The sequence below is a fragment of the Micropterus dolomieu genome, linkage group LG19 (assembly GCF_021292245.1).
Source record: "Micropterus dolomieu isolate WLL.071019.BEF.003 ecotype Adirondacks linkage group LG19, ASM2129224v1, whole genome shotgun sequence".
Classification (NCBI taxonomy): domain Eukaryota; kingdom Metazoa; phylum Chordata; class Actinopteri; order Centrarchiformes; family Centrarchidae; genus Micropterus; species Micropterus dolomieu.
In genome coordinates, this window is record NC_060168.1 from 15678916 (window position 1) to 15704213 (window position 25298).

A 25298-nucleotide genomic window follows, 5' to 3' on the forward strand; every position below is an offset into this window, starting at 1 on the left:
TGCAGGCTGGTGGTGGTGGTGTAATGGTGTGGGGGATGTTTTCTTGGCACACTTTAGGCCCCTTAGTGCCAATTGGGCATCGTTTAAATGCCACGGCCAACCTGAGCATTGTTTCTGACCATGTCCATCCCTTTATGGCCACCATGTACCCATCCTCTGATGGCTACTTCCAGCAGGATAATGCACCATGTCACAAAGCTCGAATCATTTCAAATTGGTTTCTTGAACATGACAATGAGTTCACTGTACTAAAATGGCCCCCACAGTCACCAGATCTCAACCCAATAGAGCATCTTTGGGATGTGGTGGAACGGGAGCTTCGTGCCCTGGATGTGCATCCCACAAATCTCCATCAACTGCAAGATGCTATCCTATCAATATGGGACAACATTTCTAAAGAATGCTTTCAGCACCTTGTTGAATCAATGCCACATAGAATTAAGGCAGTTCTGAAGGCGAAAGGGGGTCAAACACAGTATTAGTATGGTGTTCCTAATAAGTTCCTTTAGGTGAGTGTAGATAGAAACAGCAAGAGGTGTTGAACGTCTGTTTACATCATTGCTTATGATTCAGCGTTAGCCTGTTCATCTAGAATACATAATTGCAATGGTGATGCTGTTTGTGTGATTGATTACAAGTAAGGGATTATGTTGTTTGGGCAAGGGCAGATAGATGAGACATGTCATTGTGAAGTATTAGTCAGGGAAGACAAGACACACAGAAGCCATTCAGTTTTATAATTTACTGTGTAGGTGCCTCTATTACATTTTTTTTTTTGGTGTTTTTGTTTTTAAACTCATTATTTGAGAAAACTTGACAGCTGACAAATGTGCCCTCATAAACACCCACATAACAGACTTATTTACTGTCAACACTTTTAATGGATTGATTTCAAACATTTCATTTTGGTTGCAATTATTCAGCAATTTGGTGACTTGTGCTTCAGGGAACGTGGTAATTATAAAACACAGCATTATTTAATCTAAGCAAGGGTGTCCCACTTTCAAAACCTAATTCGATAAAAGGTCTTACTTTCGAAGAGGAAACCTTAGAAAATTCTGAACAGATCTGAAAGCGGTACACTGTGGTCAAAATGAAAAGAACTGAAGAAATAGGCCAAGTGATCCATTTACATGGCAGCTTAAGCTTTTTGTGCCACTGAACATTACCCTCTGCCCCTGTCTTCTCTCGGCACCATTACTGTTCAGTCTCTCTCAGTGTCCAAGCAGCATGCCTTTCCTCTTCGGGCTGTCGTACCCAGCAAGAGCTGCTGGGTGGTGAGTGACTGCATCTACTCAAGCTTGAAATCTGAGCCCATTATGTCAACAGATGTTACGGGCAGAGAGGAGAGCAAGCGTGAGAGGAGGGAAGATCTAAAAGAATGATCAGAAGGAGGGAGATACATGTATAAAACAAGAGATATTTAAGATATTATCAGTTTGATAATCAGTCAACGAATAATAGCCCCCAATGAACAAATGAAGCATGGTGCATTATCAAATTAATATTTTTCTCTGAAGCTGGGATTAATTGTTGGAAAGCAACATAAGTCTACATTAAATGTTATTTTCCTCCTTTCCATAAATTATAAAAACAGACAAGATCTGGGTGTAACTGTATGTTTTACTGACATATACATCAATGGACACTTCTCCAAACTCAAACAACACATACACCCTGCCAGTAGCACTTCATAAAATAAACCAAGACAAAAAGCGTTTGAACAAAGTTCTCCTCCAACAGGCAAAGAGGAATCATGTGTGAAAGCAGAAACTGTTCAAATTAGCATGCCTGCATGTGTCTGCTAGGATTTCCAAGAACACGTATACCACTGATACTCATTTCAAACATTTCCTAAGCATTAGCGTTCTGATCTCATTAATGTAAATGCTGAATAAGTGGAGATGGAGCATAAAGAGAAATAAAATGGCCAACAATTAATACACTCTCCTTGACAATTAATCGTGGGGTATTTCAGTGGTCAGAAGTATAAAAGTATTTAATTTAAGTGGCAGAATACAGCTTCACAGAGAAAGTGCTCTTGGGCAAACAGACAGATATTGTCAACAAGACACACCACAGCTCACAGCACATATGAAAAAACAGCTACTCCAGCAAAAGAACTCGATCCAATCCAGTCAGGAAACCTTTGTTTTAAACTGTGGGGAAAAAAACACTGGAGTTCAGTTTGCTCCTTCAAATCTTTGTACACAGAGCAAACAATGGCATTTCAATTGGACCCTGGCACAAGTTTTGTATAGGCTAAATGTAGAATGTGTCTTGTGTCTATAAAGTATGTGTCTTGTTTTTAATGTTTTGACAACAGTAAATGGTAACAATGGCAGGTGGTTTATATCACACTGACTGTTGGCCCCTGTCAGAAGTGCAACTTCATTGCAGTCTTTTAGTCATGGAAACTCCAGCATCCCAAAAACATTTCCATACAGCAAGTGCAAAAGCTTAACTTTACAATTTCCTTTCTTCTCAACAAACTCCATGCAGGTGTTTCCTTTAGATACTTTCTCTTCCTCTCTAGATCTCATCTCCATTCCCCCTCTCAAATGAGCTTCAGCAGCAGCTCATAGGTGGCATTAATAATCCCCCAAGAGAGGAGTGAACGGTGGTAGTTGAGGTGCGCCCCCCTGAAGAGCTTGGGCAAACTGCCACCCCTTTCTCGCCACACTGTTAGCAGCACCTCTTTGCAAGGCTGGAAGGCTCCACCAACCTGAGACTGAGCCCGGGACTTTACCACATTTAAAGGATAGAACATGATGCCAAGGGCTGCCCCTAACAAACCTCCACACACAAAATCATTAACCAGGTGACCTCCCCAGCTAGTGGCTTCTGGTAGCTGCTCCTTAATGGGCCCACGGAGCCCAAAGAAGAACACATTGCTAGGGCCATTACGGATGAGTATGGGCACGAGGCCACGGTAGCACTCTCTGACACCGTACTCAGTCAGAAGTGTCCGGAAGGTGTGGGCTGTGTTGTTGAAGCGCCCGTGGTGCCGATGGTCTTGTAGGAGAGTCTGCACACGCTCAAATGGCGTAAGGATGGCCTCTGCGGTTCCAGCCAATGCTGCAGCAAAGCTTCTGGTCACCAGCTCTGGCACACCGCTGCCACCGGCCCGTTCTAGTAAGACTCTAGAGAAGTCCTCGTACAGGCCAAACATGATGGCCACTGTAGTGCTCTTCTGGAGCAGCGGGGGCAGCAGGCCCCGGTAAAGATTCCTCAGCCCATCCCTCTGCAGCTGCTGCACCGCCTCTGTGACCAACACACCGTGCAGCTGCTGGCGGAACAGGACCTTCTGAATGGGGAAGGTCACCACGATATTGGTAAAAGCTGCAATGGAGCCGCAGACATAGTGCTTCCCTTGATGGCCCAGGCTGCCATTCAAAGCCCCAGCAGGCAGCAGGGAACGGCCTCCTTTAACTCCTGACTCAGAGTCCATGGTGCTAACAGCCATGGGAGGACAGTGCTCCACAGCCTGTTCCTCCAGCTTCACATCAGAACCGCACTCTTCTGTAAAATACAGACCCTGTGAAAGAGAGGGGAAATATCAGTCAGACCTCCTTAATTAATAATAATGATCTTTTTTGAATGATTTGTATAGCATTTTCCCCCTTCATGAAATAGTATGATGGCAAACGGAGACAAGAAACATGGGAATGTGAGACAGTGACGATCTGATGTCACAAATGAAAATGGGGACATTGTACACTCACTTACTTAACTAAGCTCTGAACTTTTTAACCGTAGCCACTTACCTTCAACTTGCAGCCCACAACCAGGCTGCCCCAACTGGCCCCTGATAAGAGTAATTACACAACTTAACAGACTGATAAGTGCCAGCTTAGTCATGGGGGAGGAGAGCACTGCGTATTCGTCATCATAAAGTGTTTACTGGAGATTGTTTAAGTAATAAGATGCTAGTTGCATGCTCTACCTCACACAAAAGGAATAACAAATCTGCTCAAATGAAAGCAAGATCCTCCCACAAAAAAAAAAAAAAAGCATTTAGTATAGGAGTTGTCTAATTATAGCTGTGGCAAAGCTGTGGAGGGGTCACAGTACTCAACCAAAATATCACACAGTTTTAGGTCTGTATAATATAACGTTACCCATAGGCAGTTTACGGACATACCAGACTGCCACACGCCTACAGACGTGCCAGAGCCTGTTATGGAATTTAAAAACTATGTAATAAAAACTATAACAAATAAATTATTGCGCTGATGCCCTTTTCAATCTTCAACAGCAACTACATAGAGCTGTTTGATCACCTAAGCCTATATTACACAAAAGTTAATGACTTATTTTACTCTGGGTTATAAAATAAAGTTAGGCTAAACGTAAATGGTGATGGTTCCTTACCTGCGTTTTGCATTGTCATATTTTTAACCAGGAAGCAAGTATTTTCCTATTAGGTAAAACGATGACCACATTTTGATCTTGATACTTTTACTAAACCAACGGATTTGTGCAGAAGACAACAACCCAATTAGCCAAAGTAATCCGACGCTTCCTTTGAACCCCACCTTGTAGTTATCAGTGGGTTGATACAGACATAAATGCCTAATTTAAGTTAACAGTTCGTTTCCGAGCACGAAGCAATATTACTGACTGTACGAATAGTTACATAGCTAAAGATCAGCTTATCACCGACGGGCTAGCATGCTTACTTAGCTCAATGGCTAAGTTACACACCCAAATGCTAGCCAACTTGCTCATCACTGTTAGTGACTGGGCCTCCTCGGTTATGTTAGTAACAGTCCATCAGATGTATGTTAAAGGTAAAACGAGGACGGACTGACGCGAGACCAGGGTCAGAAATAATGGCTGCATGCTAACGTTACAACAAAATACTTGTCTGCCTAGCATGTGGCTAACGTTAGCATATTCAGAGTTATGGACAGGCGGAGACTTAGACAGCAGCTGAGCTGAATGTCAAGAGGCAAAATAGCGCCTAGCAATTTTTGATTGAGCCGGACTTAGAAATTAGTCTTTACCTGCCGTGTGTACCGGTCGCTGTCCTGTCCCTGAACAAACAGGAAGAGTGCAATAGTTTCCCGCAGGGTAAATGGGACACAAGTGTAGGTCGTGTCTGCAACAGCAGGTGACAACAGCAATGCATCTTTAGCGCCTGCGTATGAGAAGGTGCCCGGGCCAAACTGAACACTTCACTTGCAAATACATACAGTAGTTACCAGTACTGAGCACTTAAACATGCATGCTTTCATGTATATACACACATGCATATACATACAGGCATGCATGAACGAAGGCATGCATTACATTTGGATAAATAGAGCTTCATACTTTATAATTATTTTCCACAGCTGTTGCAATGACATTGATCATAGAAAGAGATGTGAGCAGCTTATGAAGCAAATTAGACCGCTTTAGCTTTAGCCATGATCTGCATTTTGCTTCCACTTGTATAACTTATTATTTTATGTTTATGTTTGCGGTTGGTGTGCCACCCTTTGAGTACATGTCTGTTTGTTTGTATTCTCAATAAAATAAAGATTGAAAAAAAGTATATGGCGCCAACTTGGGCCAACACAGACCCTCCCCACTCTCACTCCTTAGAGTGTACTCAGTAGTAACACTCACAGCTAAATCATTGGTGTAACCAGAGACATTACTTAATACAGTACTTTACAGTACATACTAAGTGTAACTGACTGCAGTGATAAGAGTCAGCAGCTGTTACATAAGCACACATGTATACATAATCAAGCATAAACATAAATACATTCTGATACACACACACACACGCAGCGCATGCCTGTAAATATGTATATGCATGTACATGTACATGTTAAGAGTAGGCTTAAGACTTTCCTCTTTGATAAAGCTTATAGTTAGGGCTGGCTCAGGTGAGTCCTGAACCATCCCTTAGTTATGCTGCTATAGGCCTAGACTGCCGGGGAATTTCCCATGATGCACTGAGCTCCTCTCTCCTCTTCTTTCTCTCCCTCTCTATGCAACCTCATCCCATTATTGTATGTTACTAACACTACTTCTCCCCTTTCCAGTAGTCTTGTGCTTTCTTGTCCCTCTCCTCTCTCCTCCTATCACTTCCTGCAGGTGTTTCTGGTTCTGGAGATGTGGAGTCTGGATCTGTGGCTGCGGGTCACCTGCTGCCCCCGTGTTCCTGCTCGACACCCTCTGCTGCAGCGACTATTGTTACTAGTCCTATTGTTATTATAATCATTAACATTACGATTATTATCATTAACACTACTATAAATATCTGTACCATTATTCATTCAGTCTATAGCAACATTACCTTTACTGTCTGTACCTCTGTGTGTATATTATGTAGGCTGCCTCCCTCCCCTCTCTCTCCTTCCATCCCTCTCTTTTTCTCTCTGTTCCTCTCTTGCCCCCCCCCCAAGTTTTTCCTTGCCCCTGTCGCCTTGTGCTTGCTCTTGGTGGGAACTCTTGGGCTTCTGTAAATACCATATGGTCTAGACCTGCTCTTTTATGAAAAGCGCTCAGAGATAACTGTTGTTGTGATTTGGCGCTATATAAATAAAATTGAATGAATTGAATGAATGTATATATGTATGCATATGCATTAGAGTATATTTGTATGTGCCAGTGCTTAGTACATGTAGTATATAGGTATGTGTCCAGTGAAGCCCGTGTTTGATTATTATTGTCTTGTTGTATTATTGTATAAGTAAGCACACCGTGAGCATTGTACAATCCAGAGTAATTCCTCATGTGTACACATACCTGGCAATAAAGCTGATTCAGATTCCGAAGTACTCAATTTTGGCCTAGGCGGCTTCTCATACCTGCGCAGATTGCGAGTATATGGATGGGGCTACATCCATGGCTACAGCTGACTTCAGAGAGCTTCTGTCACATTTGACACACTTAATTGTACTTTATTGTAATAGTACGATGTAAGTAGTTGATAGTTTGGGTTGGTAGATTATCCCGGATGTTTCGACGCACAACATATGTTGAGTAAAACACTAAAACGAACAAATTTTCGCGTTGTTTTGGTGAGACTAGCTAATCAGGAAATGTTTGAATGTTGGTCGTAAAGTAGAATGCAGCCTCAGTTTTACGACTACGGCGTGTCGTCATTGTCGTAACGTGAGAGAATGTGTCGGTAAATAAAGGCTTAGCTTTGACTGGTAATTTCAGAAGGACTTTAAGATGCTCTTCTCTTTCTTCATGTGCATTATTGTTATGTGTATATAATATAATTGAATAATAGATAACAGTTTGGTGAACGATTGTAGAAAATATGTCAATTGACTGACACATAGCCAACGCTAACTAGCTATGTGTTGCTAGCTGTTTTCTGTATTGCAGAGAACAAATCTCTTCAGCTTAACGCTAACCTTGGTCACAGATTGCACTTGAAATTTATCCACCGAGACTTGTAAGAGAACCGTATGTGTTGAGTTACAGCCTGAACTGCGTGTGGGGTCAGTTTTGTCACCTTCAGCACTTGAAGCTCAGTTCATGTAAAATGTCAGCGCAAAAAGACTGTGAGTTTTTGGTGAAAAGAGCCCGGGAGCTGGTCTCTGATGATCCCTGTGCGGCCAAAGCCTGGCTCATAACTGCCAGGACCCTTTACCCTGCAGATTTCAATATACAGGTAACATTGAGAATTTCCACCAAACCACCGCAGTTATATGAATGTACATATAAATCAACCATTATAACGTGTTTGACATTTGTGATTATGTGAGCTGATCCTCTGTCATGAGTCCAATGTTACAGTTTGGTTGTTTTCACAGTATGAAATGTACATAATTGAACGCAACGCAGAGAGGACCGCTTCAGCAGGGAGACTGCTGTATGACATGTGAGTTACAGTGAGCTGTCTTTATGGTTGCTAACTTTAATGTCAGGTGCCCTTTGCTAAATCTGAGCTAACACTTGCCAATGAATTGTCCATCCTTTAGGTTTATAAACTTTCCAGATCAGCCCATTGTTTGGCGGGAGATCAGTGTCATCACAGCCGCCCTGCGCAGTGACTCACAGGACAAACATGCACAGTTTCTACGAGGTAAGAGGAGTGTAACAGCCTCTTTAGGATCCAGGCCATGCAAACATTAGTATACATTAGTGTGATACTGAAGAGTGTCTGTTTTTCTAGATATGTGTGTTTGTCTTCCTCAGGCCTTTTTGAGACACTGCCTGGCCGTGTGCAGTGTGAGATGCTACTGAAAGCCACAGAGCAGTGTTTCAACACTTTAGAGAAGGCGGAGATGCTGCTCCTCCTTCTTAAGCGCTTTCCAGAGTCTGTGGTTCAACACGGGGTGCGTAATAATAACACAACGTGTTGACATTTGGACCTAGAGTAAATGGCGCTACAGCAGTCACTGGTAACATTCTGCCATATGTTTAGGTCAATCTAGGAGAAACATTGCTAGAGGCAGAGGCATCAGAGAATGTGGAGACTCCTGTCAACTGCTTCAGAAAACTTTTTGGTGAGTGTAACACTTTTCATTTGCAATAAAACAAAAAGAAACTTTCTCACCAATTCTTTCTTATTATTACAGTGTGTGATGTCCTTCCTTTGGTCATAAACAACATGGACATGCGCTTGCCGGCCAGCCTCATGCAGAAGTACATGCTGAAAGCAGCTGAATTCTACATCGGCTATGTGACCCGTGGACCCTCACCTGATGTACAGATACAGGGTAAAGCTGCACCGTGTTGATGTTGCTTTTCTCTCAGTGCTAACCCAGTGTGGTCACATTAACCCTCAAGATTTCTTGCCCTACGTTAGGGTCTGTGTTGATATGTTTTCTATTCACTGCCTACCTTCCTGCTCCTCTTTTTTGCTACAGGCTCTCAAGAAGGTGGGTCTCTGAAGTCCCCCAGCATTTCCCGTGGCTCTCAGCGATACGTGATTGACGGCCTGTCGGAAAAGTCGTCAGTGGTAGCCGAACCTTGGGAGAGGCTGTTGGATATCCTTGCTGTGGTCGGGGCACGCTGCGAGTGGCAGGGAGACAAGGGACAGAGGTCTGTCTGCCTGTCAATCAGCCAGGACTGTTTTTCAGGCTCATTCTGTATTTATTTATTTATTAGTTACACCAAGCTTAAGTGAATCCAGTCTCATACAATAAATCCTACTTTAGAGAGGTGTTGATTTAACTTCATGGTCATTTTGGAGGCTGTAGTTTTGTGGTGCTGTTATACGGAGAGTTTTTTCTAATATTTAATCTACCGTCATTGATTTAAATGGATGAATAGTTTTTCCTGTTAGCCCATATAAGAAAAAGAGACCCCACAGGAGTCCAGATAGATGGATAGTAAAATGTTGTGGCAAGGCAGTGCGTGTTTTCAGGACAAATGGACAATACAGATTGATATGTAGTAGTGTAGGAACTAATTTGCTAGTGCTGTATATGTTGTATATTATGTTATTACATAATCAGTAATAAACATATAATAACTGTTAAATGTTAAGAGTAATAATATGAATTATTAATAGAAACAATTCAATTGAACATTACTGGTGTCCGACTCAGTGTACTAATGACAGTTCCATCATGTGTTAGGAAGTGTGTAAAAGTGAGAAACATAGGGAAAGAAGTTGTTTAGATCACTTATTTCTTGCAGTACCTACAGATGTTATCTATACCTCCTATATGTATAGCGTTTTTAAACAGGAGCATAAATGTTTTTGTGGTTGTACCTTATGCTCCAGGAGTTATGTGGACATGCTGCAAAGAGTGAAGGAGCTGTGTCGCTACCTGCCTGGTCTTGAAGGAGACACAAGGTCCCGCTGCTGCAGTCAAGTGGTCATCTGTACTGCGCTCGTCCTCTTCCGCAGCGCCTTCCTTTACGTCTCAGCTGTACAGCCGGCTCTGTTCCAGGGTCAGCCTTTGTGTTTCCAAGCACACGAAAGTCCCCTGCACTTTTCGGTCTAGGTCTTCAGGATATGCACGTTTAATGTCTTTTCAATTAAAGCTTATATGATCGAATGATGTGTTTTATGTTCTGCAGGTGTGAATGCGTTGAGCTCGGGGCCGTGGATCCTGGTAGAGGATTTGAGCTCGGTGTATAATGATGTGGAGGTGGAAAGAGGAGCATTGAAACATGCACATAAAAAACGCAAACTGGCAGACGGTAGAGAGAAGACGATGGTGAGGACAGATCAGAAATCATTTACTTGTTTCTAACTGATTTTGGTGAGGGCAGAGAAAGACCGACAGATCACTTTAAGTGTGCACAGTTGTTGTGTACGTGTTCTTGAATAGGTTTCAGTATGTGATTATAGTGTGTTTCCATTGTATCTGCTGGTGTGTGTGTGTGTGTGTGTGTGTGTGTGTCACTGTAGAGCTCAGATGATGAGGAGGGGTTGGGAAAAGGTCGCGGTCGGCACATTTTAGTGAACAAGACTGAGATGCTCGGCTGGTCTGAGACTCTGGAGAGCTTCCGCACAGCGAGGGAAAGCTGGGATCTTCTTCACTCACATGATGGCCTGGAAACTGGTAAACACCTCTTCTGTCTGTGACTGACAGGCTTCAGTCATCGTATTATATATTAAACCACTACAGCTGCAGATGGTGTTTTGGATTTTAAAACATTTCTCTGGACAACTTTTCTTTGTGTCTCCTTGGAGGCAAAAGGTAGAAAATTATTATTTGAGGGATTTTGTAACATTGCATTTTAACAGAGTTCAAGAAGATCTGTGCCTCTTGGAAGACGGACAGCTGGCTGTGGTTCAGAATATTCCTGTCCGACATGATCATATACCAGGCAAGACACCTTCTGACCTTTCATCGGTGGTATCATTCATGGGGTTAAGTTTAACTTAATAGGATATAGCAATAACTATATGTAACATAACAAAACTGCTGACAGTAAGTGGATGAACCTGAGGGACATTTATTATAATGAATACATTATAGTTTTCCTAATTGGGAGATATTTATTTATCATGCGGTGTCTGTGACTAGATGCTATATGTGTGTCTCTCCAGGGACAGTACCGTAAGGCCCTCTCCAGCCTGCACCAGATGGCTGTAGTACAGCAGCCTCAGCCTGAACAGCAGAGCCCCTCAGGTCAGGCCAGTCTGGAGCACCACAGGGCCCTCATACAGCAGGCCTCCTGCCACTATGCGCTGGGAGAGTACAGGGTACACACTCGCACACACATGCACACTTTCTTATAGGGTTATTAGGGGTCAGGAGACATTCATATACAAACACAGGTTGCATGTCTCTTCATTCTTCCACCCCCTTTTCCATATTCTGAATGCACCCCTGGTTCAAAAATATGATGTTAAACTTTTGTATTGAGCAGTAATTGCTGTCTCTTTTCAACATATTACAAAATCTGCTGAATTTAGAGATATGGCACAAAAACACAACACTGTGTAATCTATAACACCAACTGGCCTGCAGATGGCGTTATAATTAAGGTCAATTTTTGAACCAGAATGAGTTTTATTGCCGAGTAGGTTTACACGTATACAAGGAATTTGCTTTGTTATTTTGGTGCATAACATAGTTGGTGAAAAAATATAACAAAGATAAAGCAAGTACTGAAGGTCAAAAATCCTAATATAAAGTATAGAATTGACAATATGATGGGGGAAAAAAAATACATCTTTGAAAGAATAATAAAGGATAAATGACATTTGACTTAACTTTCCCAGATGTTAAAACTTGTGTATGGTCACTAATCATTTTCAAAAAAGTTTTTTGTTTTGAAGCAAAAAGATATCCATTACAGACTGACAACAGGATTTAGAGTACACATAAGAAGTACACAGACAGTGTATTTTCATGACACTTCATGATTTGTTAGTGTAATAGCCCTGCCCTGTTTACAGATGTGATGTATATGCAATGTGCTGTATCTTTTAATCAGATGGCCTGTGAGAAGCTGCTTGATGTTGTCAGCGGGCTGGTGCCCCCGAACCAAGAACCAACAAAAAACCCAGAGGATCAGGGTAGAGTCAAGACAAAAACGAGGAAAGGTAAACCCTTCCTGCTTTTGTAAAACGACCGACTGATTCTGACCTATGAACAGCTTTTGACTGGTTATTTAAAATCTAATCTACCTTTTGTGCTGAGCGCAAAGTGGTTTCATATTTTTGACAAAAATGGTGGCATTTGTGTGAGTCTGTGACTTGACAGATTGTTGTGACCAGGGACAACCACAAGTTCCCTTTACATATTATTGAGAAAAATATGAATGACACCATTCATCATGTAACTGTATAATAACTGATTATCATATCTAGGTAATGACCTGAGGTTGCTTCCCTGCACCAGCAAAGCTGTGTTACCTTTCTGTCTCCAGCTGATGCTGGCCTGCTTTAAGGTACTTCAACTAGTTAAAAGAGTGAATGGATGACGTTTTAGAATATATATTATTTTTATAGTTGGACTGTGATAAGACGAGCACAATCTGTGCTGATGCATTTTTCTGTATCTAGACTATTTAGATATTAAACCTTGTATAACCCCCTTTGTCTGTTTTTTTCCATTTTGTCCAATCAGCTCCGTGCCTTCACAGACAGTCGTGACGACCTGTCCCTCGGTCATGTGGTGGTGCTCCTGCAGCATGACTGGCCACAGGGTGAAATGCTGTTTTTAAAGGCAGTGGAGAAAATCTGCCAGCAAGGCAGTTTTCAGTATGAGAATTTCTTCAACTATGTCACCAGTATCCTTTTTTGTAACCACGCATTGGCAAATGATATGATTTTTATTTGTGCTCTCTTGCCTCAGATGTTAGTTTCCATAAGCTCATTATTTTTGTCAGATATTGACATGCTGGAGGAGTTTGCATACCTGCGCACTCCTGAGGGAGGGAGGATTCAACTGGAGCTGCTGCCCAATCAGGGCATGTTGATCAAGTAAGCGCCTCGCATCCAGAAACCTTTCAGTTTGCATCGTGACTCCGCACACTCCCGTTCTGTTGCTGTTTTCAGAGAGAACAGTGCTGTTGATTGAAGATCTAAGTAGACGTGGCCTGTGGGGACAATGTTACTTTGAACTGACAATGCTGTTAACAGAGCAGACGTTGGAAAGAGAAGGGGTTTATGGTGAAAATAAAACTTATATGAAACTCCTTCATTCTTTGATTTAGAAGTTAAGACGTTTGAATGCACCCTCACTGACAGTTGTTGAATGTTGCTGTCCCTCAGGAACCCTAGTCCCGCCCTGGGGGTGGAGTTAAATACCCTCCTGCTACAAGGGGTGCAGACGATGGACAGGTACCCCAGGCCCATCCTCCCACAGTCCCATCCCTCCCCCACACCAGTCACCCACCCTTCATTCCCAACTTCAAGGCTTGTCATTCTCCCAGTTTTGATTTGGGCCTGTCATTTTACATCAGGAGTTAGTCGTTCTTTGATTTCCTGTCGGCGTTTGTTTATTTTGAGTTTTTGCTCGTCTTTGTGTGGTCATCACTGTTGTTGCTGTTGTTATTTGAGAATGATGTTGGTCTTGTTGTGCAGTCAATTTAATTTTTTTCCCCCCTTTTTCATAACACTTGATCTCATTTCATTTGTGGACATGTTTTTTATGTGGTTCTTATTTTTGATGATGAAACTTTTGTCATGACATAAATCTTAGTCTCTGTGTTTTCTTACAAATCATCTCATAATAATACATTTCTGTTTTCTTCCATATGTATGTTTGCGTTTATTTTTGTGTGCTTTTATTTATTTATTTTTTTTACAGACACCACACAGTGACTCGTGGGATCACCAAAGGAGTGAAGGAAGATTTCCGTCTGGCCATGGAGAGGCAGGTGTCGCGCTGTGGAGAGAACTTGTTCACTGTGCTTCACCGCTTCTGCATCAACGAGAAAATCATCATCATCCAGTCCCTTCCTTGACACCTGGCCTATGACTTTTAAACCTTTTCATAGTTGATATCCTGTTCACAGTTTTAGTGCAGCTGGACTGACTTTATGACCCCAGCACTGGACTCATTTCTCACGCTCCTGTCTTTTGTCATCCCACACTGAACTCTTAAGAAAAGAGCAAGTCTCCTTCCTTTAAAAGTGGATCTCTCTTCTCAGTGAGTTGGAGAGAATACCATGTTTCTGAATCTACTGTGCTCATGCAGTTTTCCTTGTATGTGTGTAGTCTTTTTTTTCTTGGTTTTTAACCACAACATGTGCTTAACCACATTTAAAGTGCTTTAATCGTGTTGTGACATTTTGTGGGAGTCAGCGTTGACAAAAGAATTAAGAGCATTTTTGATATTCTTGTGCAAGATTTATTGTTTTTGTTACAAATACAACAATGGAAGACATGTTTCTATTAAATGTCATCTAAATGATTTAAAGAAGTTGAGTTATTATATGATGCAAGAACAATCCATTCATCTTCTGTACAAGATAAAAAATTAGACGATGAAGCTCAAGAAAGTGTGCTCTAGAGAATAGAGAATGTACACTTTATTTTTCTGTCACCCCAAAGCACCCACATGTCTTTATTTCTGCTGCATTCCCTCATGCAAACTTTCCCATCAGTCCAATTCACACTTCCTCTTCCTCTTTCAGTCTGCCTACCACAGTCACTCCTCTAGTTCTGCGGCTGGTGCATTTGGCAGGTCTGCCTGTAGGGCAGCCCTGAGGTTGGCCCAGAAAAACCTGTGCTTGGCCCTGTCCTGAGGATACTCCAAATATGTGTGCCGACCCATTATGGACTTCAGCTGGTAGTACTTGGATGGGATCAGGTATAGAGGCAGAGGCTCGAGCAGCACCAGCACAATGCTGTCCGAGTCCCGAGAAAGGTGTTGGTGGCTGGCAAAGTACAGCTCGTAATGGCACCACTCGCTCTTGACAAAGTGAGCAGAGAGCACAAACATGGAGCGTCGGCTTTTCTCAACACATGTGATGATGTTCTCAATAATTGTCTTTCCCGGCACAAAGTTTTTCTCATGATGGCAGATTCGGAGCCCTCCTGTAGGGCCTTCAAGGTTGGAGAGGAGGGAATTGTGCACCCAGTCTGCGTCATGCTGGCTGTAAGAAACAAAAGCGTGAAACTCGATACCGACCAGATCTTCGGGTCGAACTTGTCGCATTCTGGCACGGCGTTTGGCTCTGGTCCACTGCAAGATCATGCTGATATACCAGAGAACATCCAATTGATGGCACAGCGTCACAACTGCGGTGATCACTATCACTGTTGGGCACAAGATGATGGCAGCTAGAAGGCCAGCGTTACAGGTGATCTCTAGGATCCAGATGTTTTTCAAGGTGGAGTTTCTGTCGGCCTCAGGGTATGAGCAGGAATAGTCCGTTGGCCAGTTCAGCAATTCAATTCCATTGCTCTTTTCAGACTTGATGCCAAGACTTATGAAACTCCTCAGAGCGCAGGTGCAGATGAAGGGGTTGTAACTGACATCCAGAGTTTTCAGATTGGGGCAGCTTTCCAGCTTGTTCACTGACGGGGCGTGGAGGGAGTTTGACTTGAGCTGAAGCTCAATCAGTACGGGGAAACCATTACATACTGGCAGGTCCCGCAGCCTGTTAGCATTTAGATTCAGTGATGAAAGGTTTTCCAGTTTTAAGATGGATGATGGCACTACAGAAACCTGGTTGTTCTGGAGGTCCAGTGTCTCTGTTCCTATTGGTAGACATTTAAAAACTGAGCCTGTCAGACCATTAGAAGACAGAATCATGTTGGTGATGTTTGGTGGCCAGACACATTCTTCCAGACCATCATAAACTAGGGAGTTGAGGCTGAGGTCCAGATGTTGCAGGGACTTCATGTGTTGCACGCGTTCACTCAGCATATGAAGGCTCTTTAGATTGTTGCCTACGAGAATCAGTTTCCTCACGTTATCCAGAGTCTCACATTCAACAGTCTTCTGAGCCTCCACTCTGGAGAATATGGAGTCAGATAGAGCACAAAAGGAGAAGTCCAGCTGGAGGATAGGACTCTGCGACCTTGGGCATGTCATGTGTATCATTGGAGTCTCGAAGATTGCAAAACTCTCCACTGGCAGGTTGATAAAAAAGTTGTATACAGCCTCCTGTGAAAAGAAGAAAGACTTCACCACTACCCTTCTAGCTGAAAAGGACTGCATTTTACATGTCTTGGTCACATTAGTGTCTATATAAGGCAACTTGTTGAGGGCCACATCAGAGGCGCTCAGACTGGTAAGAGATGTACACAGAACCACGTTTACAAAGTGAGTTAAATCTGGCCAGTCGATTGTTATGTTGCTGAGATCAAGATGAGATGTGTGGATTTTGGCTCTCTCTCTCAACTGCTCACTTAGGTCTTTGTAGCCTCCAGTCAAATTCATCAACTCCACTTCAACAAAGAGTGACAGAGCATCAGCAAACAGATCATGGTCTATTATTTGATTTCTAGTGAAGGCTATCTGAAGCCTTTGAGCATGAACATCCTTAAGGCTACCTGCTTCGTAAACCAGTGCATCCTCCATGGAAAGGGTCAGTGTGCGTAGTTTCACTTGAGCAATATTCTTGAAATCACCTGTACTGATGTTTTTTGCACCAAGTGCTAATTTCTCTAGTTTTACCAGGGAGCTGAACTCACCCCCCAGTGTCATTGTGAGAAACTTGTTGCAGCTCAAATTTAGTGCCAAAAGGTTCTCTGTGTGGAACAGGTAACGCTGACCGGAAAGGTTCTTCAGTCGGTTGTGTGACAGGTCCAGATCCTCCAGGAGGGGTGTGTCGAGGAACGTCTCCGAGTCAATCTCCTCCAAACTATTCCATGAAATGTTGAGGAACCTCAGGAGAGTGGTGTTCTTGAAGTCTCCATGGTAAAGTTGCTGTATGTGGTTGCATGAAATGTCTAAAAACTCAACCGTCTGAGGCAGGTCTCTTGGGACTAAGGAGAGGTTTTGGGATGAGCGGTCCACGATGCTATCAGTGAATGAAGCACTCAGCTGGAATCCCACCAACATGGCTGCCGCCCAGAGGGCAGCAGTCACAGGCCTCATTGTTTGCCTGGAGGGAAAGTAAGGAAATAAACAAAAATGTTAGTGTTGATGCCAGTCTAAACTGTTTTAAAGAGGTGTTGATTCAACTTCATGGTCATTTTGGAAGATGTAGTTTGTGGTGCTGTTGAACTGTATTGCCTAATAAAGAGAGGTGTTTCTGTTGTTTAGCAGAACCTCATAGATATAATTGAGGGGACAAAAGAATAGTAAGAAGAAATAGTAAAACACAGCACCTTTAGTCCACACCTCTCTAAAACAGTTTCAACAAAATGGAACTTTTTTAACCTTCATGAAGGTAGGATTTATTGCAGGACTCTTGTATTAGGTTGCATTAGGTATAGCGAGGTGTACCTAACAAACTGGCAACTGAGTGTACACAGAATATGCAGTTTGAATGGTTTTACCCTATTTGGCCTGCAGTGTCATAATATGAAGTCTTGTTTGAAAATGAACTGTGTTTGATCAGTCAAAACATTAGGATTATGTATGCATCCACACGTCCCACATCTAATTTAAATACAGATATTGATTTATTTAAATCCAAAGTCATATTTAAATACTGAAGTGAGCAAATGCATTAGATTTACATAGTAAATACAAATAAAATACATACATAGTTTAAACCATTGTGCTTTTTAAAAATACTTTTCTAGACTCTTATTTGCTTCTATCTGTGTGTGTTGAATGATAAAATCTATATATTCTGCTATTTTGCATGTAATGCACTTATTGTGTTTGATAAAAGCATCAGCTAAATAAATGCAATTTGGTCACAGTGACATCTCCCATCATAAATAGTGGTAAAATAAAACATTTCAATAACTCTAAATAAAACAAAATCTAATCACTAATACAGTACATAGACAAAAGAGTGCACTAACCTGTATTGAGGGCAGAAGCACTGCAGCTTGATATGTTGTTGATTTGTTGAGGTTTTAATTAGTTGATATGTTGCAGTCCATCATATTTGGATAATTTGAATACCACCAAGTGGACAGTCTAAATAAGTAGTTGAAGGTATTTGTGCTCAGTCTTTAAGTCTGTAAAAGTTGCAAAGGTGCAAAATTACTTAAATTATGAAAAAATGTGCAAGAAAAGTGCACCAACAAACAAAACCAGTTGTTATCTAAAGACGATTGTCAGCTCTGCGGACAGTCAGGGGGTCTGTTTCTGTTCTCCTCATTTGCCTTTCTGATACAACCTCCGCTCATGTTACGGTAAATGACTGTGCTAAGAGGATACAGCCGTGGAAGTGAAAGCAAGCCTTATACCAATCACTTTTTTCTCTCATGTACATCCTCTTTCCACTTCCCCCTTTTTATATTGTTATCTGCTGTAATAATACTAAACTACTTGTTTCATAAAATGATGCCAATATGTAATGAGAGTGAAAGAATTTAAGTCTGCTCAGTTATTCTGATTTAAATCAAATTTAGATTTGAACTTCTTGTTCTTTTCGTGTTCTTATTAGGTGGACTGTGTTTAAAAGATGTCGATCCTCTGTCTCAAAGACACACACAGATCCAAGGGCAACTGACATAATCATGACTGATCTGTCACTTAATGACCATCCTACAAACTATTAACAACTCTCTTCACTTTGTAATGCTCAACGTTTTGGAGGCGTCTTTTCTGCAGTATCTTAGCAACCATAGTGAGGTCAGTCTGGGTGGTAGATGACTATTTCCCAACCCTATTAACTTATCCCACTAATGCAGAGTGTATCCTGGGCAACTGCACTGTTTACTCTAGATGGCTATAGACACTGTCCTTAATGAAGGAGGATGAGGAAGGGCTTTTTGATGGGCTTTGACCTGTTTTATTGTGATTGGGAGGCTTTATCAAATACAGGCCCACACACACACACACACTTCCCAGCAATGTTTTCACTCCTTTCCTTGGGTCATTGCCTGTTCCTCATACGGTAAGTGGAGCTAAATTTAATAAGGTCATATGAGCTGGTGTCACTGTTCTCACCTGGTGTGGTTTGATCAAATCTTAGACGATCACTGCTGACACTTTGCTTAGTAGCTTCTGGCCATGAAGACAACAAGAGAACAGCCTGTTTTTTTGTCAGGTTGCCCTAACATTGTATAGCCAATCCTTCTTTTTTGAATAAATGTGCTAGATATGTGTTAAACATGTGAATTCATAATGGGTAAAAAATGTTAACTCAAATTTGACACTTGTTTCAAAGAAAAGTTTAATTTAAGAGGGCAAATGATAGACTGCAGTGTGAACTACTTCTTAGTTATGGAGTTAAGATCAGAGTGCAAGCTAATTATTGACACAAGAACTTTTTTCACAGCAATCAGCAGCATGCTAAGAGCTCTGCATGTGTGTCCTCACTGTAGCTGCTCAGTAATATGCTTTTACGTGTTGCTCGTCTCATTTAAAGGGTCTTTTTATTTTGGATGAAGTGTTTTTGGGATTACATGTGAAATTAATTTACCAGAAACTTCGCAAAAGTATGGTAATACAAGTGCATGTGAGTCAGGCGTTGTATGTGTGAACATTATGTGGTAGGGAGGGGCTGAGTGGGAACACAGTACACAGAGAGAGATAGGGAAGTCCGACCAGGATGTCGGATGGACACTGCAGCACCTCGAAGCTTCAGATGTTCCTCTCTCCTGGCTGTGATCGTTCTCTTCCCTCCTCCACCATCATGGATTTCTTGTCTTTCGCAGAAGGATTTATGATATTGAACAGAGCAGTTGCTCTAAGTGACACCAGCTACTCATTTCAAGTGGATTTCTGAAACAAGATAGACTCCTTCAATATGCTGAACCATCCGTCAACTTTCATTGGTCAGTGCCTCTTACTCTCCCTCCTGTTGGTGTGTTGTTTGAACAAGGCAGCCTGTTCGCCTGGGGAGGGCAGGAAGACTTGGCAGCAACCCAGGCCGGACCCCATCATCAAAGACCAGGCTTTCCTTCATGACGCCTTCCCTTCAGGATTCCTTTGGGGTTCGGGGACCTCTGCCTTCCAGACAGAGGGAGCCTGGGATCAGGAGGGGAAAGGCCCATCCATCTGGGACCATTTCACCCACTCCAATGTCAGTGCTAATTTGGCAACCGATACTGCCAATGTGGCCAGTGACAGCTACTCTCGCTGGGAAGAAGATGTGGAGGCACTGGAGTATCTAGGTGTACGATCTTACTCTTTCTCTCTCTCCTGGCCCCGACTCTTTCCTGATGGGAATGCCAGGGGTCAGCCCAATGCAGCTGCTGTGGAGCACTACGGCCGCCTAATAAAGAGGCTTCTGGAAAAGAAAATCGAGCCGGTTGTCACTCTCTATCACTGGGACCTGCCACAAGTCCTACAGGAGCGATATGGAGGCTGGAAAAATGACACACTAGTGGGACTGTTTGAGGAGTATGCTGCATTTTGTTTCCACACATTTGGGAACCACGTTAAGTACTGGCTCACAATGCACAATCCATACCTGGTGGCTGTGCAGGGGTACGGGACAGGTGTGCACGCTCCTGGAGAAACAGGGGGTCCTGCTGGCTCTCTCATTGTGGCCCACAACCTGATCAGGGTAAGTTAGGCAGGGTCAATTGACTGATTGAAAATGTGAGTCTGCAGATGAGCATAGACTGTACTCACACTGGGTTTATCTGTAAACGACTTTCTCTGATGACACTTTCTGTGAACTTTGAACTTCTGCAGCTGTATCAGTTTATGACGGTCAATGAATGTTTGCGTCCTCCAAATGATTGTGAGGTCACAAGACAGTGAAGCAAACACAGACCGCGCCAGTGTCAGCACTGACAAATTACATCAAATAAGACTATGACGTCTGTTTTATTGCTTTGCAACATATAACTGGTGCAGCCAAGTGCAAAGCCTTAATGCTCACTTTTTGATTTATCTCCTGGCTGACTCATTGGACATATTTTATTTTGAGAGGTTTCTGATCAGTAAACAGGACACTTAAAGAGACATTGAGGTCAAAGTCCAACACATCAGCACTTTTGTGTTGGAGGGAAACAGTGTGTGACAGGAAGTCATGGAGATATGCCTCATTAATAATCACTTATGTTTATGCAATCAAACACAGATGGTATGTGTACAGCCAACACTGCGCAGATAGCGTGAACAAATAGTAATTCTCTGATGTCTAATAAATTGTTTTCATGATTACTCTATTATTTCCGTTAAGTTACGTCTTTGGTCCCATTGGTTTGTTTATTATTTATCTGTTAGCTGGCACAATATCTCAAGAAAACATGTACAACTTTGAATTATATTTGGTGAAAAATAAGCCTAAATCGAGGCAGAGGAAGAAGTAATTATTTTCTTATCGACTACTGCATTTAAAGTTTAATATCACTAAAATAACAAATTCAGAACATCGTGCACCTGTGGCAAAGATATGTGCTTTGAAGTTTTTTTTCATTGTTTCACAGCAGACATTTTGACTTTTGATGTCCTTTTCGGAAAAGCATAGGTGCTACTCATAGCTCTTTTGTGTCCAGCTGACAACATCGAGCCAGCATGCACAATACCTAATTCCTACTGGGACATGTAAAAGTGTCTGTGAAGTAGGCCTATTGTACCATGCTGTATGGACTGCATCATAATACTGTGTCTGCTGTGATTTCCAGGCACACGCGAAAGCATGGCACACCTACAACACCTTTTTCCGTCCAACTCAGAAGGGTAAGGTATCCATTGTTTTGGGATCCCACTGGGTTGAGCCTCAAAGAGGCCAAGCCACAGCTACTAATGTTGAGCTCTGCCAGCAGTCAATAGAGGCTGTTCTTGGCTGGTTTGCCAACCCCATTTTTGGTGATGGGGACTACCCAGTCTCTTTAAAAATCAAGCATGGTGCCCTTCTGCCCACGTTCTCTCCTGAGGAGAAGCTCTGGGTGCAGGCAACAGCTGACTTTTTTGCTCTGTCTTTCGGGCCTAACAACCTCCGTCTGGGCCGGGGCCTGGTCCAGTATGGACAGACGGTGGCCCCAGACCTGAGGCGCGTACTGGGCTGGATAAAGCTGGAGTATGGGGACCCAAGGGTGCTGGTGGCTGAGGGAGGCTGGTTTTCTGAAGAAAGTGTGGGAAAGGAGGACACTGTAGCCATTTACCTTATGAAGAGATTTATCAACCAGGTCCTGCAAGGTAAGAGAAGAAGTGAAAAGAGCAATTAAAAATTAGACAATGCAATGAATTCAATGAAAGAAATCTCTATTTTTTTATTGCTGTGTTTTCATTTACAGCTATCAAGTTTGATGGTGTGCAGGTGTTTGGCTATTCCGCCTGGTCATTGGTGGATGGATTTGAGTGGAATTATGGCTTCACTATTAGGCGAGGCCTTTTCTACATTGACTTCAGCCAACCAAACCGAACCAGGAGACCCAAGACCACTGCTCAGTACTATAGGCGTGTTGTCGCTGACAGTGGTTTCCCCAGAGATGAAACCTCCAGAGAGATTAAAGGCCGTTTCCCCTGCAATTTTCACTGGGGTATGGCTGACTCAACTTTACAGGTAAGAGGAGAATCTCAGAAGACAAGCGTGTGAGTTTTACACCAAAAAATGCTAAAAGAATGGAAAGTCCACCCTGATATTTTTTTTGTCTTTTTTGTTATTGTAGGTCCACTTCTACCCTTTCTCACCACAGTTTACTGACCCCCATTTGTACAGCTGGAACCTGACAGGAGACGGGTCATTGCGTCCAGTCCCAGGGGTGATGTTCCACACCAGCCGGGCCCAGTGCACTGACTACTTGGCTATTCGCGGTCATCTTCGCCTGTTTGCATCCACTGGGGCTTCTCACTACCGCTTCGCCCTAAACTGGTCTCTGATTTTACCCCAGGGAGACCTCTCTAATGTGAACACTGAAGCTCTGAGGTACAAATACACAAACATCTATTTCAGTATTCCTAGCGACCACAAACAGAAAAAATTCAGCCCAATTTGATTAATTTCAGTTCAATGCAATTAATTTCAAAACATAACCTGATCCACGCTATATATTTTAGCCAGATTCATACATACATTTTAAGATGATACCTCAGTCCCTCTTTCTGTCTACACATATTAACTCCTGATCATGTTTCACATCTAACAGGTACTACCGCTGTGTCCTGACTGAGCTCAAGAAGCTGGACCTGCAGGCTGTCGTCATCCTCTACTACCCCACACACAGAGCTCCAAATCTGGGCATGCCTAAGCCACTGCATGCTTCTGGTGGTTGGCTCAACTACAGCACAGTGGAGGCCTTTCAGGAATATGCAGCACTGTGCTACCAGCAGCTGGGCCCCTGGGTTCCATACTGGATCACCATCAATGAGCCAAACAGACTGGTAGATGTTTATTCCAGTGGGGAAGAGACGCATCACGCAGCTCATAACCTTCTTCTGGCTCACGCAAAAGCCTGGAGGCTGTATGAGAGGGAACACTCTAGTCAACAGAGAGCGCTGGTATCACTCGCATTACATGCCGACTGGGCCGAACCTGCAAACCCCTTCCTGGACTCACATACGGCAGCAGCACAGAGATTCCTTTTGTTTGAACTTGGTCGCTTCTTAGACCCATTGCTGGGGACTAGATATGAAGAGAAACATAACAAGGGGGACTACCCGCAAGAAATGAAGGCTTACCTGAAGGAGAGAGCTCGAGTAACGGGCCTCCCTGGATCCCCTCTTCCCAGCTTTACTGAGACTGAGAAGGAGGAGCTCAGAGGGACATTGAGTTTTATTGCACTGAACCATTTCACCACCCGTTTGGTCTCTCCATATCCCCACATGCAGGCTTATTTTCGGCAGAAACAACCACCTGATCATGGCTGTCTGATCCTTTCTGATCCCACCTGGCCCTTCTCCAGTCTGAGGCAGGCTCTTGTACCCTGGGGCCTGCGGAAGACCCTAAACTGGGTGAGCCAGAGATATGGAGAGGCTCTGCCTATCATCATCACAGCCATTGGGGTTGATGACCAGGCTCCTGTTGAGGACAAACTCAGGCAACACTTTCTCAGGAGTTACCTGCAGGAGGCCTTGAAAGGTGGGACATGCATTTCAGATGCTTCATCTCCATCATTGGACTAATATGTAATGTTCCTCTCCCTTCCAGAATGTTTTGCACAATTATTTTTCAGTGGGAACAAAACCTCTGCATTGTTCAGGATGTTGAGGCAGAGGCAAAGCTCCACAGGCAATACAGGTTTTATGACCATATTGCGCATATTGCCTATAAAATCCAGACAGAAACTGTCAGGATCATAAAAAGAGAGAGGAGGGGAGAAAAGGCAGTGCAATGACAGTGTTGATCAAATGTTGTGTTCATACTTTGCCCTTTATGGGCCTTAGCTCACCTGTATTTACTTACTTTTTTCTAACACAGGCACGTAGCCTAGTCTTAACATGTTTGTTTTTCTTCATTGTAAAATACAGTATATCTGGGTTACCTATATTGCTCAAAGAGGAGGAGGAATTGGAGAGCCGACGAGTGATTCTTATCTCACATTTCTCTTTTATTATATTTGCCTCCAGCTCGCCAATTGGATGGAGTCAACCTGCAGGGCTTCTACATGTGGAAGCTACAAGATCGACATGTACCCCAGTTTGGCCTCTTCACCTCAACCCACCACAAATCCAAAGCCAAAGCCTCCATTGGCGTCTACAGAGAAATCATCACTTGTGGTGGTTTCCCCGAGGATAACACCATGCAGACCTGCAGGCTTAGTGTGCTGCACGAACCTTGCTCTGTATGTGCATGGATGTTCAAAAACATAGCGATGCTGGTTTTTGGAAGTTGTCTCCTAATAACAGCTGCTATGTTTGCAGCACTTGTCATCTTTGTCACCGTCACCAAGAGAAACCAAAAAAGAGGCAGGGGGAGGGGGATGAACAGAATGAGCAGGAGACGAGGAAGGGAAGGAGTCCCTGGATGCTCATGTCCACCTGTTAAATACTGACTGTAATGTTGCAGACAAACTGTGTGTGGCACACTGTCAGAGCAATGCTCTATAATTGTGTTTGGTCCAGTGATGATTGTGTCTGTGTTTGTGATCATTTTACCAACAATTACTTTTGCGGGAAAGTGTTTCCATTCATTTTACTGTAATAACAGGTTATTAGATGGAAGGTGATTGGTTAAAAGAATTGTAAAATCTATTTTGTTAGTTTCTACAGTAAAATGACCATAAGATGGCAACAGATATATTGAATGCCAAAGACTCACACGTTGTTCTTTTACAAAAATTGATAATTGGTTATGTGAGCTCTGTGGTTTACTATATAGGAGAAGAAAATGCTTTACTAAATTGCTCACCTTACCCATGAAAATATGTCAATGCCATGATTGTAGTATTGTAATAAAGACAGTCAGTGATGATTATATATGTGACTTTAATATGATATTTTATATGA

The 25298-nt window shown here is 42.8% G+C and overlaps 4 protein-coding genes across 7 annotated transcripts; 2 read left to right on the forward strand and 2 right to left on the reverse strand.

Annotated features, from left to right (window-relative positions):
* Window positions 1-1603: 1603 nt before the first annotated feature.
* Window positions 1604-7038, reverse strand: slc25a51b (solute carrier family 25 member 51b). 4 transcript variants are annotated; one of them, XM_046030103.1, is made up of 3 exons: window positions 4375-4895; window positions 3768-3808; window positions 1604-3538 (listed from the first exon to the last, which is right to left on the reverse strand). In XM_046030103.1, the coding sequence occupies exons 1-3, from the start codon at window positions 4391-4393 to the stop codon at window positions 2558-2560; spliced, it is 1041 nt and encodes a 346-aa protein (XP_045886059.1). In that variant the 5' UTR covers window positions 4394-4895; the 3' UTR covers window positions 1604-2557. The 4 variants fall into 4 exon arrangements, with proteins under 4 accessions (XP_045886059.1, XP_045886061.1, XP_045886060.1 ...); XM_046030105.1 differs by lacking the exons at window positions 3768-3808; window positions 4375-4895 and adding an exon at window positions 6748-7038; XM_046030104.1 differs by lacking the exons at window positions 3768-3808; window positions 4375-4895 and adding an exon at window positions 5010-5164.
* On the forward strand, window positions 6830-14288 carry ints10 (integrator complex subunit 10). The gene is made up of 17 exons (XM_046030102.1): window positions 6830-7627; window positions 7770-7837; window positions 7938-8041; window positions 8155-8294; window positions 8384-8465; window positions 8538-8678; window positions 8829-9003; window positions 9692-9861; window positions 9991-10130; window positions 10325-10478; window positions 10664-10746; window positions 10970-11125; window positions 11863-11971; window positions 12239-12318; window positions 12498-12660; window positions 12760-12853; window positions 13683-14288. The coding sequence occupies exons 1-17, from the start codon at window positions 7499-7501 to the stop codon at window positions 13837-13839; spliced, it is 2145 nt and encodes a 714-aa protein (XP_045886058.1). The 5' UTR covers window positions 6830-7498; the 3' UTR covers window positions 13840-14288.
* An 85-nt stretch (window positions 14289-14373) lies between these two features.
* tlr1 (toll-like receptor 1) lies at window positions 14374-18078 on the reverse strand. The gene is made up of 2 exons (XM_046030101.1): window positions 17807-18078; window positions 14374-16932 (listed from the first exon to the last, which is right to left on the reverse strand). The coding sequence occupies exon 2, from the start codon at window positions 16923-16925 to the stop codon at window positions 14526-14528; it is 2400 nt and encodes a 799-aa protein (XP_045886057.1). The 5' UTR covers window positions 16926-16932; window positions 17807-18078; the 3' UTR covers window positions 14374-14525.
* Window positions 18079-19704: 1626 nt separating this feature from the next.
* Window positions 19705-25070, forward strand: klb (klotho beta). The gene is made up of 6 exons (XM_046030985.1): window positions 19705-20466; window positions 21536-22049; window positions 22148-22416; window positions 22523-22779; window positions 23000-23931; window positions 24420-25070. The coding sequence occupies exons 1-6, from the start codon at window positions 19705-19707 to the stop codon at window positions 24842-24844; spliced, it is 3159 nt and encodes a 1052-aa protein (XP_045886941.1). The 3' UTR covers window positions 24845-25070.
* The last annotated feature ends 228 nt before the right edge of the window (window positions 25071-25298 follow it).

Bases quoted from the DNA above. Each gene is read 5' to 3' on its own strand.
- klb (XM_046030985.1), top strand. From the start codon at position 19,705: ATGCTGAACCATCCGTCAACTTTCATTGGTCAGTGCCTCTTACTCTCC. The intron at 20,467-21,535 runs GTAAGTTAGGCA...TGTGATTTCCAG, and splicing joins TGGCCCACAACCTGATCAGG to GCACACGCGAAAGCATGGCA. The intron at 22,417-22,522 runs GTAAGAGGAGAA...TTGTTATTGTAG, and splicing joins TGGCTGACTCAACTTTACAG to GTCCACTTCTACCCTTTCTC.
- ints10 (XM_046030102.1), top strand. From the start codon at position 7,499: ATGTCAGCGCAAAAAGACTGTGAGTTTTTGGTGAAAAGAGCCCGGGAG. The intron at 12,319-12,497 runs GTACTTCAACTA...TTGTCCAATCAG, and splicing joins TGATGCTGGCCTGCTTTAAG to CTCCGTGCCTTCACAGACAG. The intron at 12,661-12,759 runs GTATCCTTTTTT...TATTTTTGTCAG, and splicing joins TTTCTTCAACTATGTCACCA to ATATTGACATGCTGGAGGAG.
- slc25a51b (XM_046030103.1), bottom strand. The intron at 3,539-3,767 runs GTAAGTGGCTAC...TCTCTTTCACAG, and splicing joins TTGTGGGCTGCAAGTTGAAG to GGTCTGTATTTTACAGAAGA.
- tlr1 (XM_046030101.1), bottom strand. From the start codon at position 16,925: ATGAGGCCTGTGACTGCTGCCCTCTGGGCGGCAGCCATGTTGGTGGGA.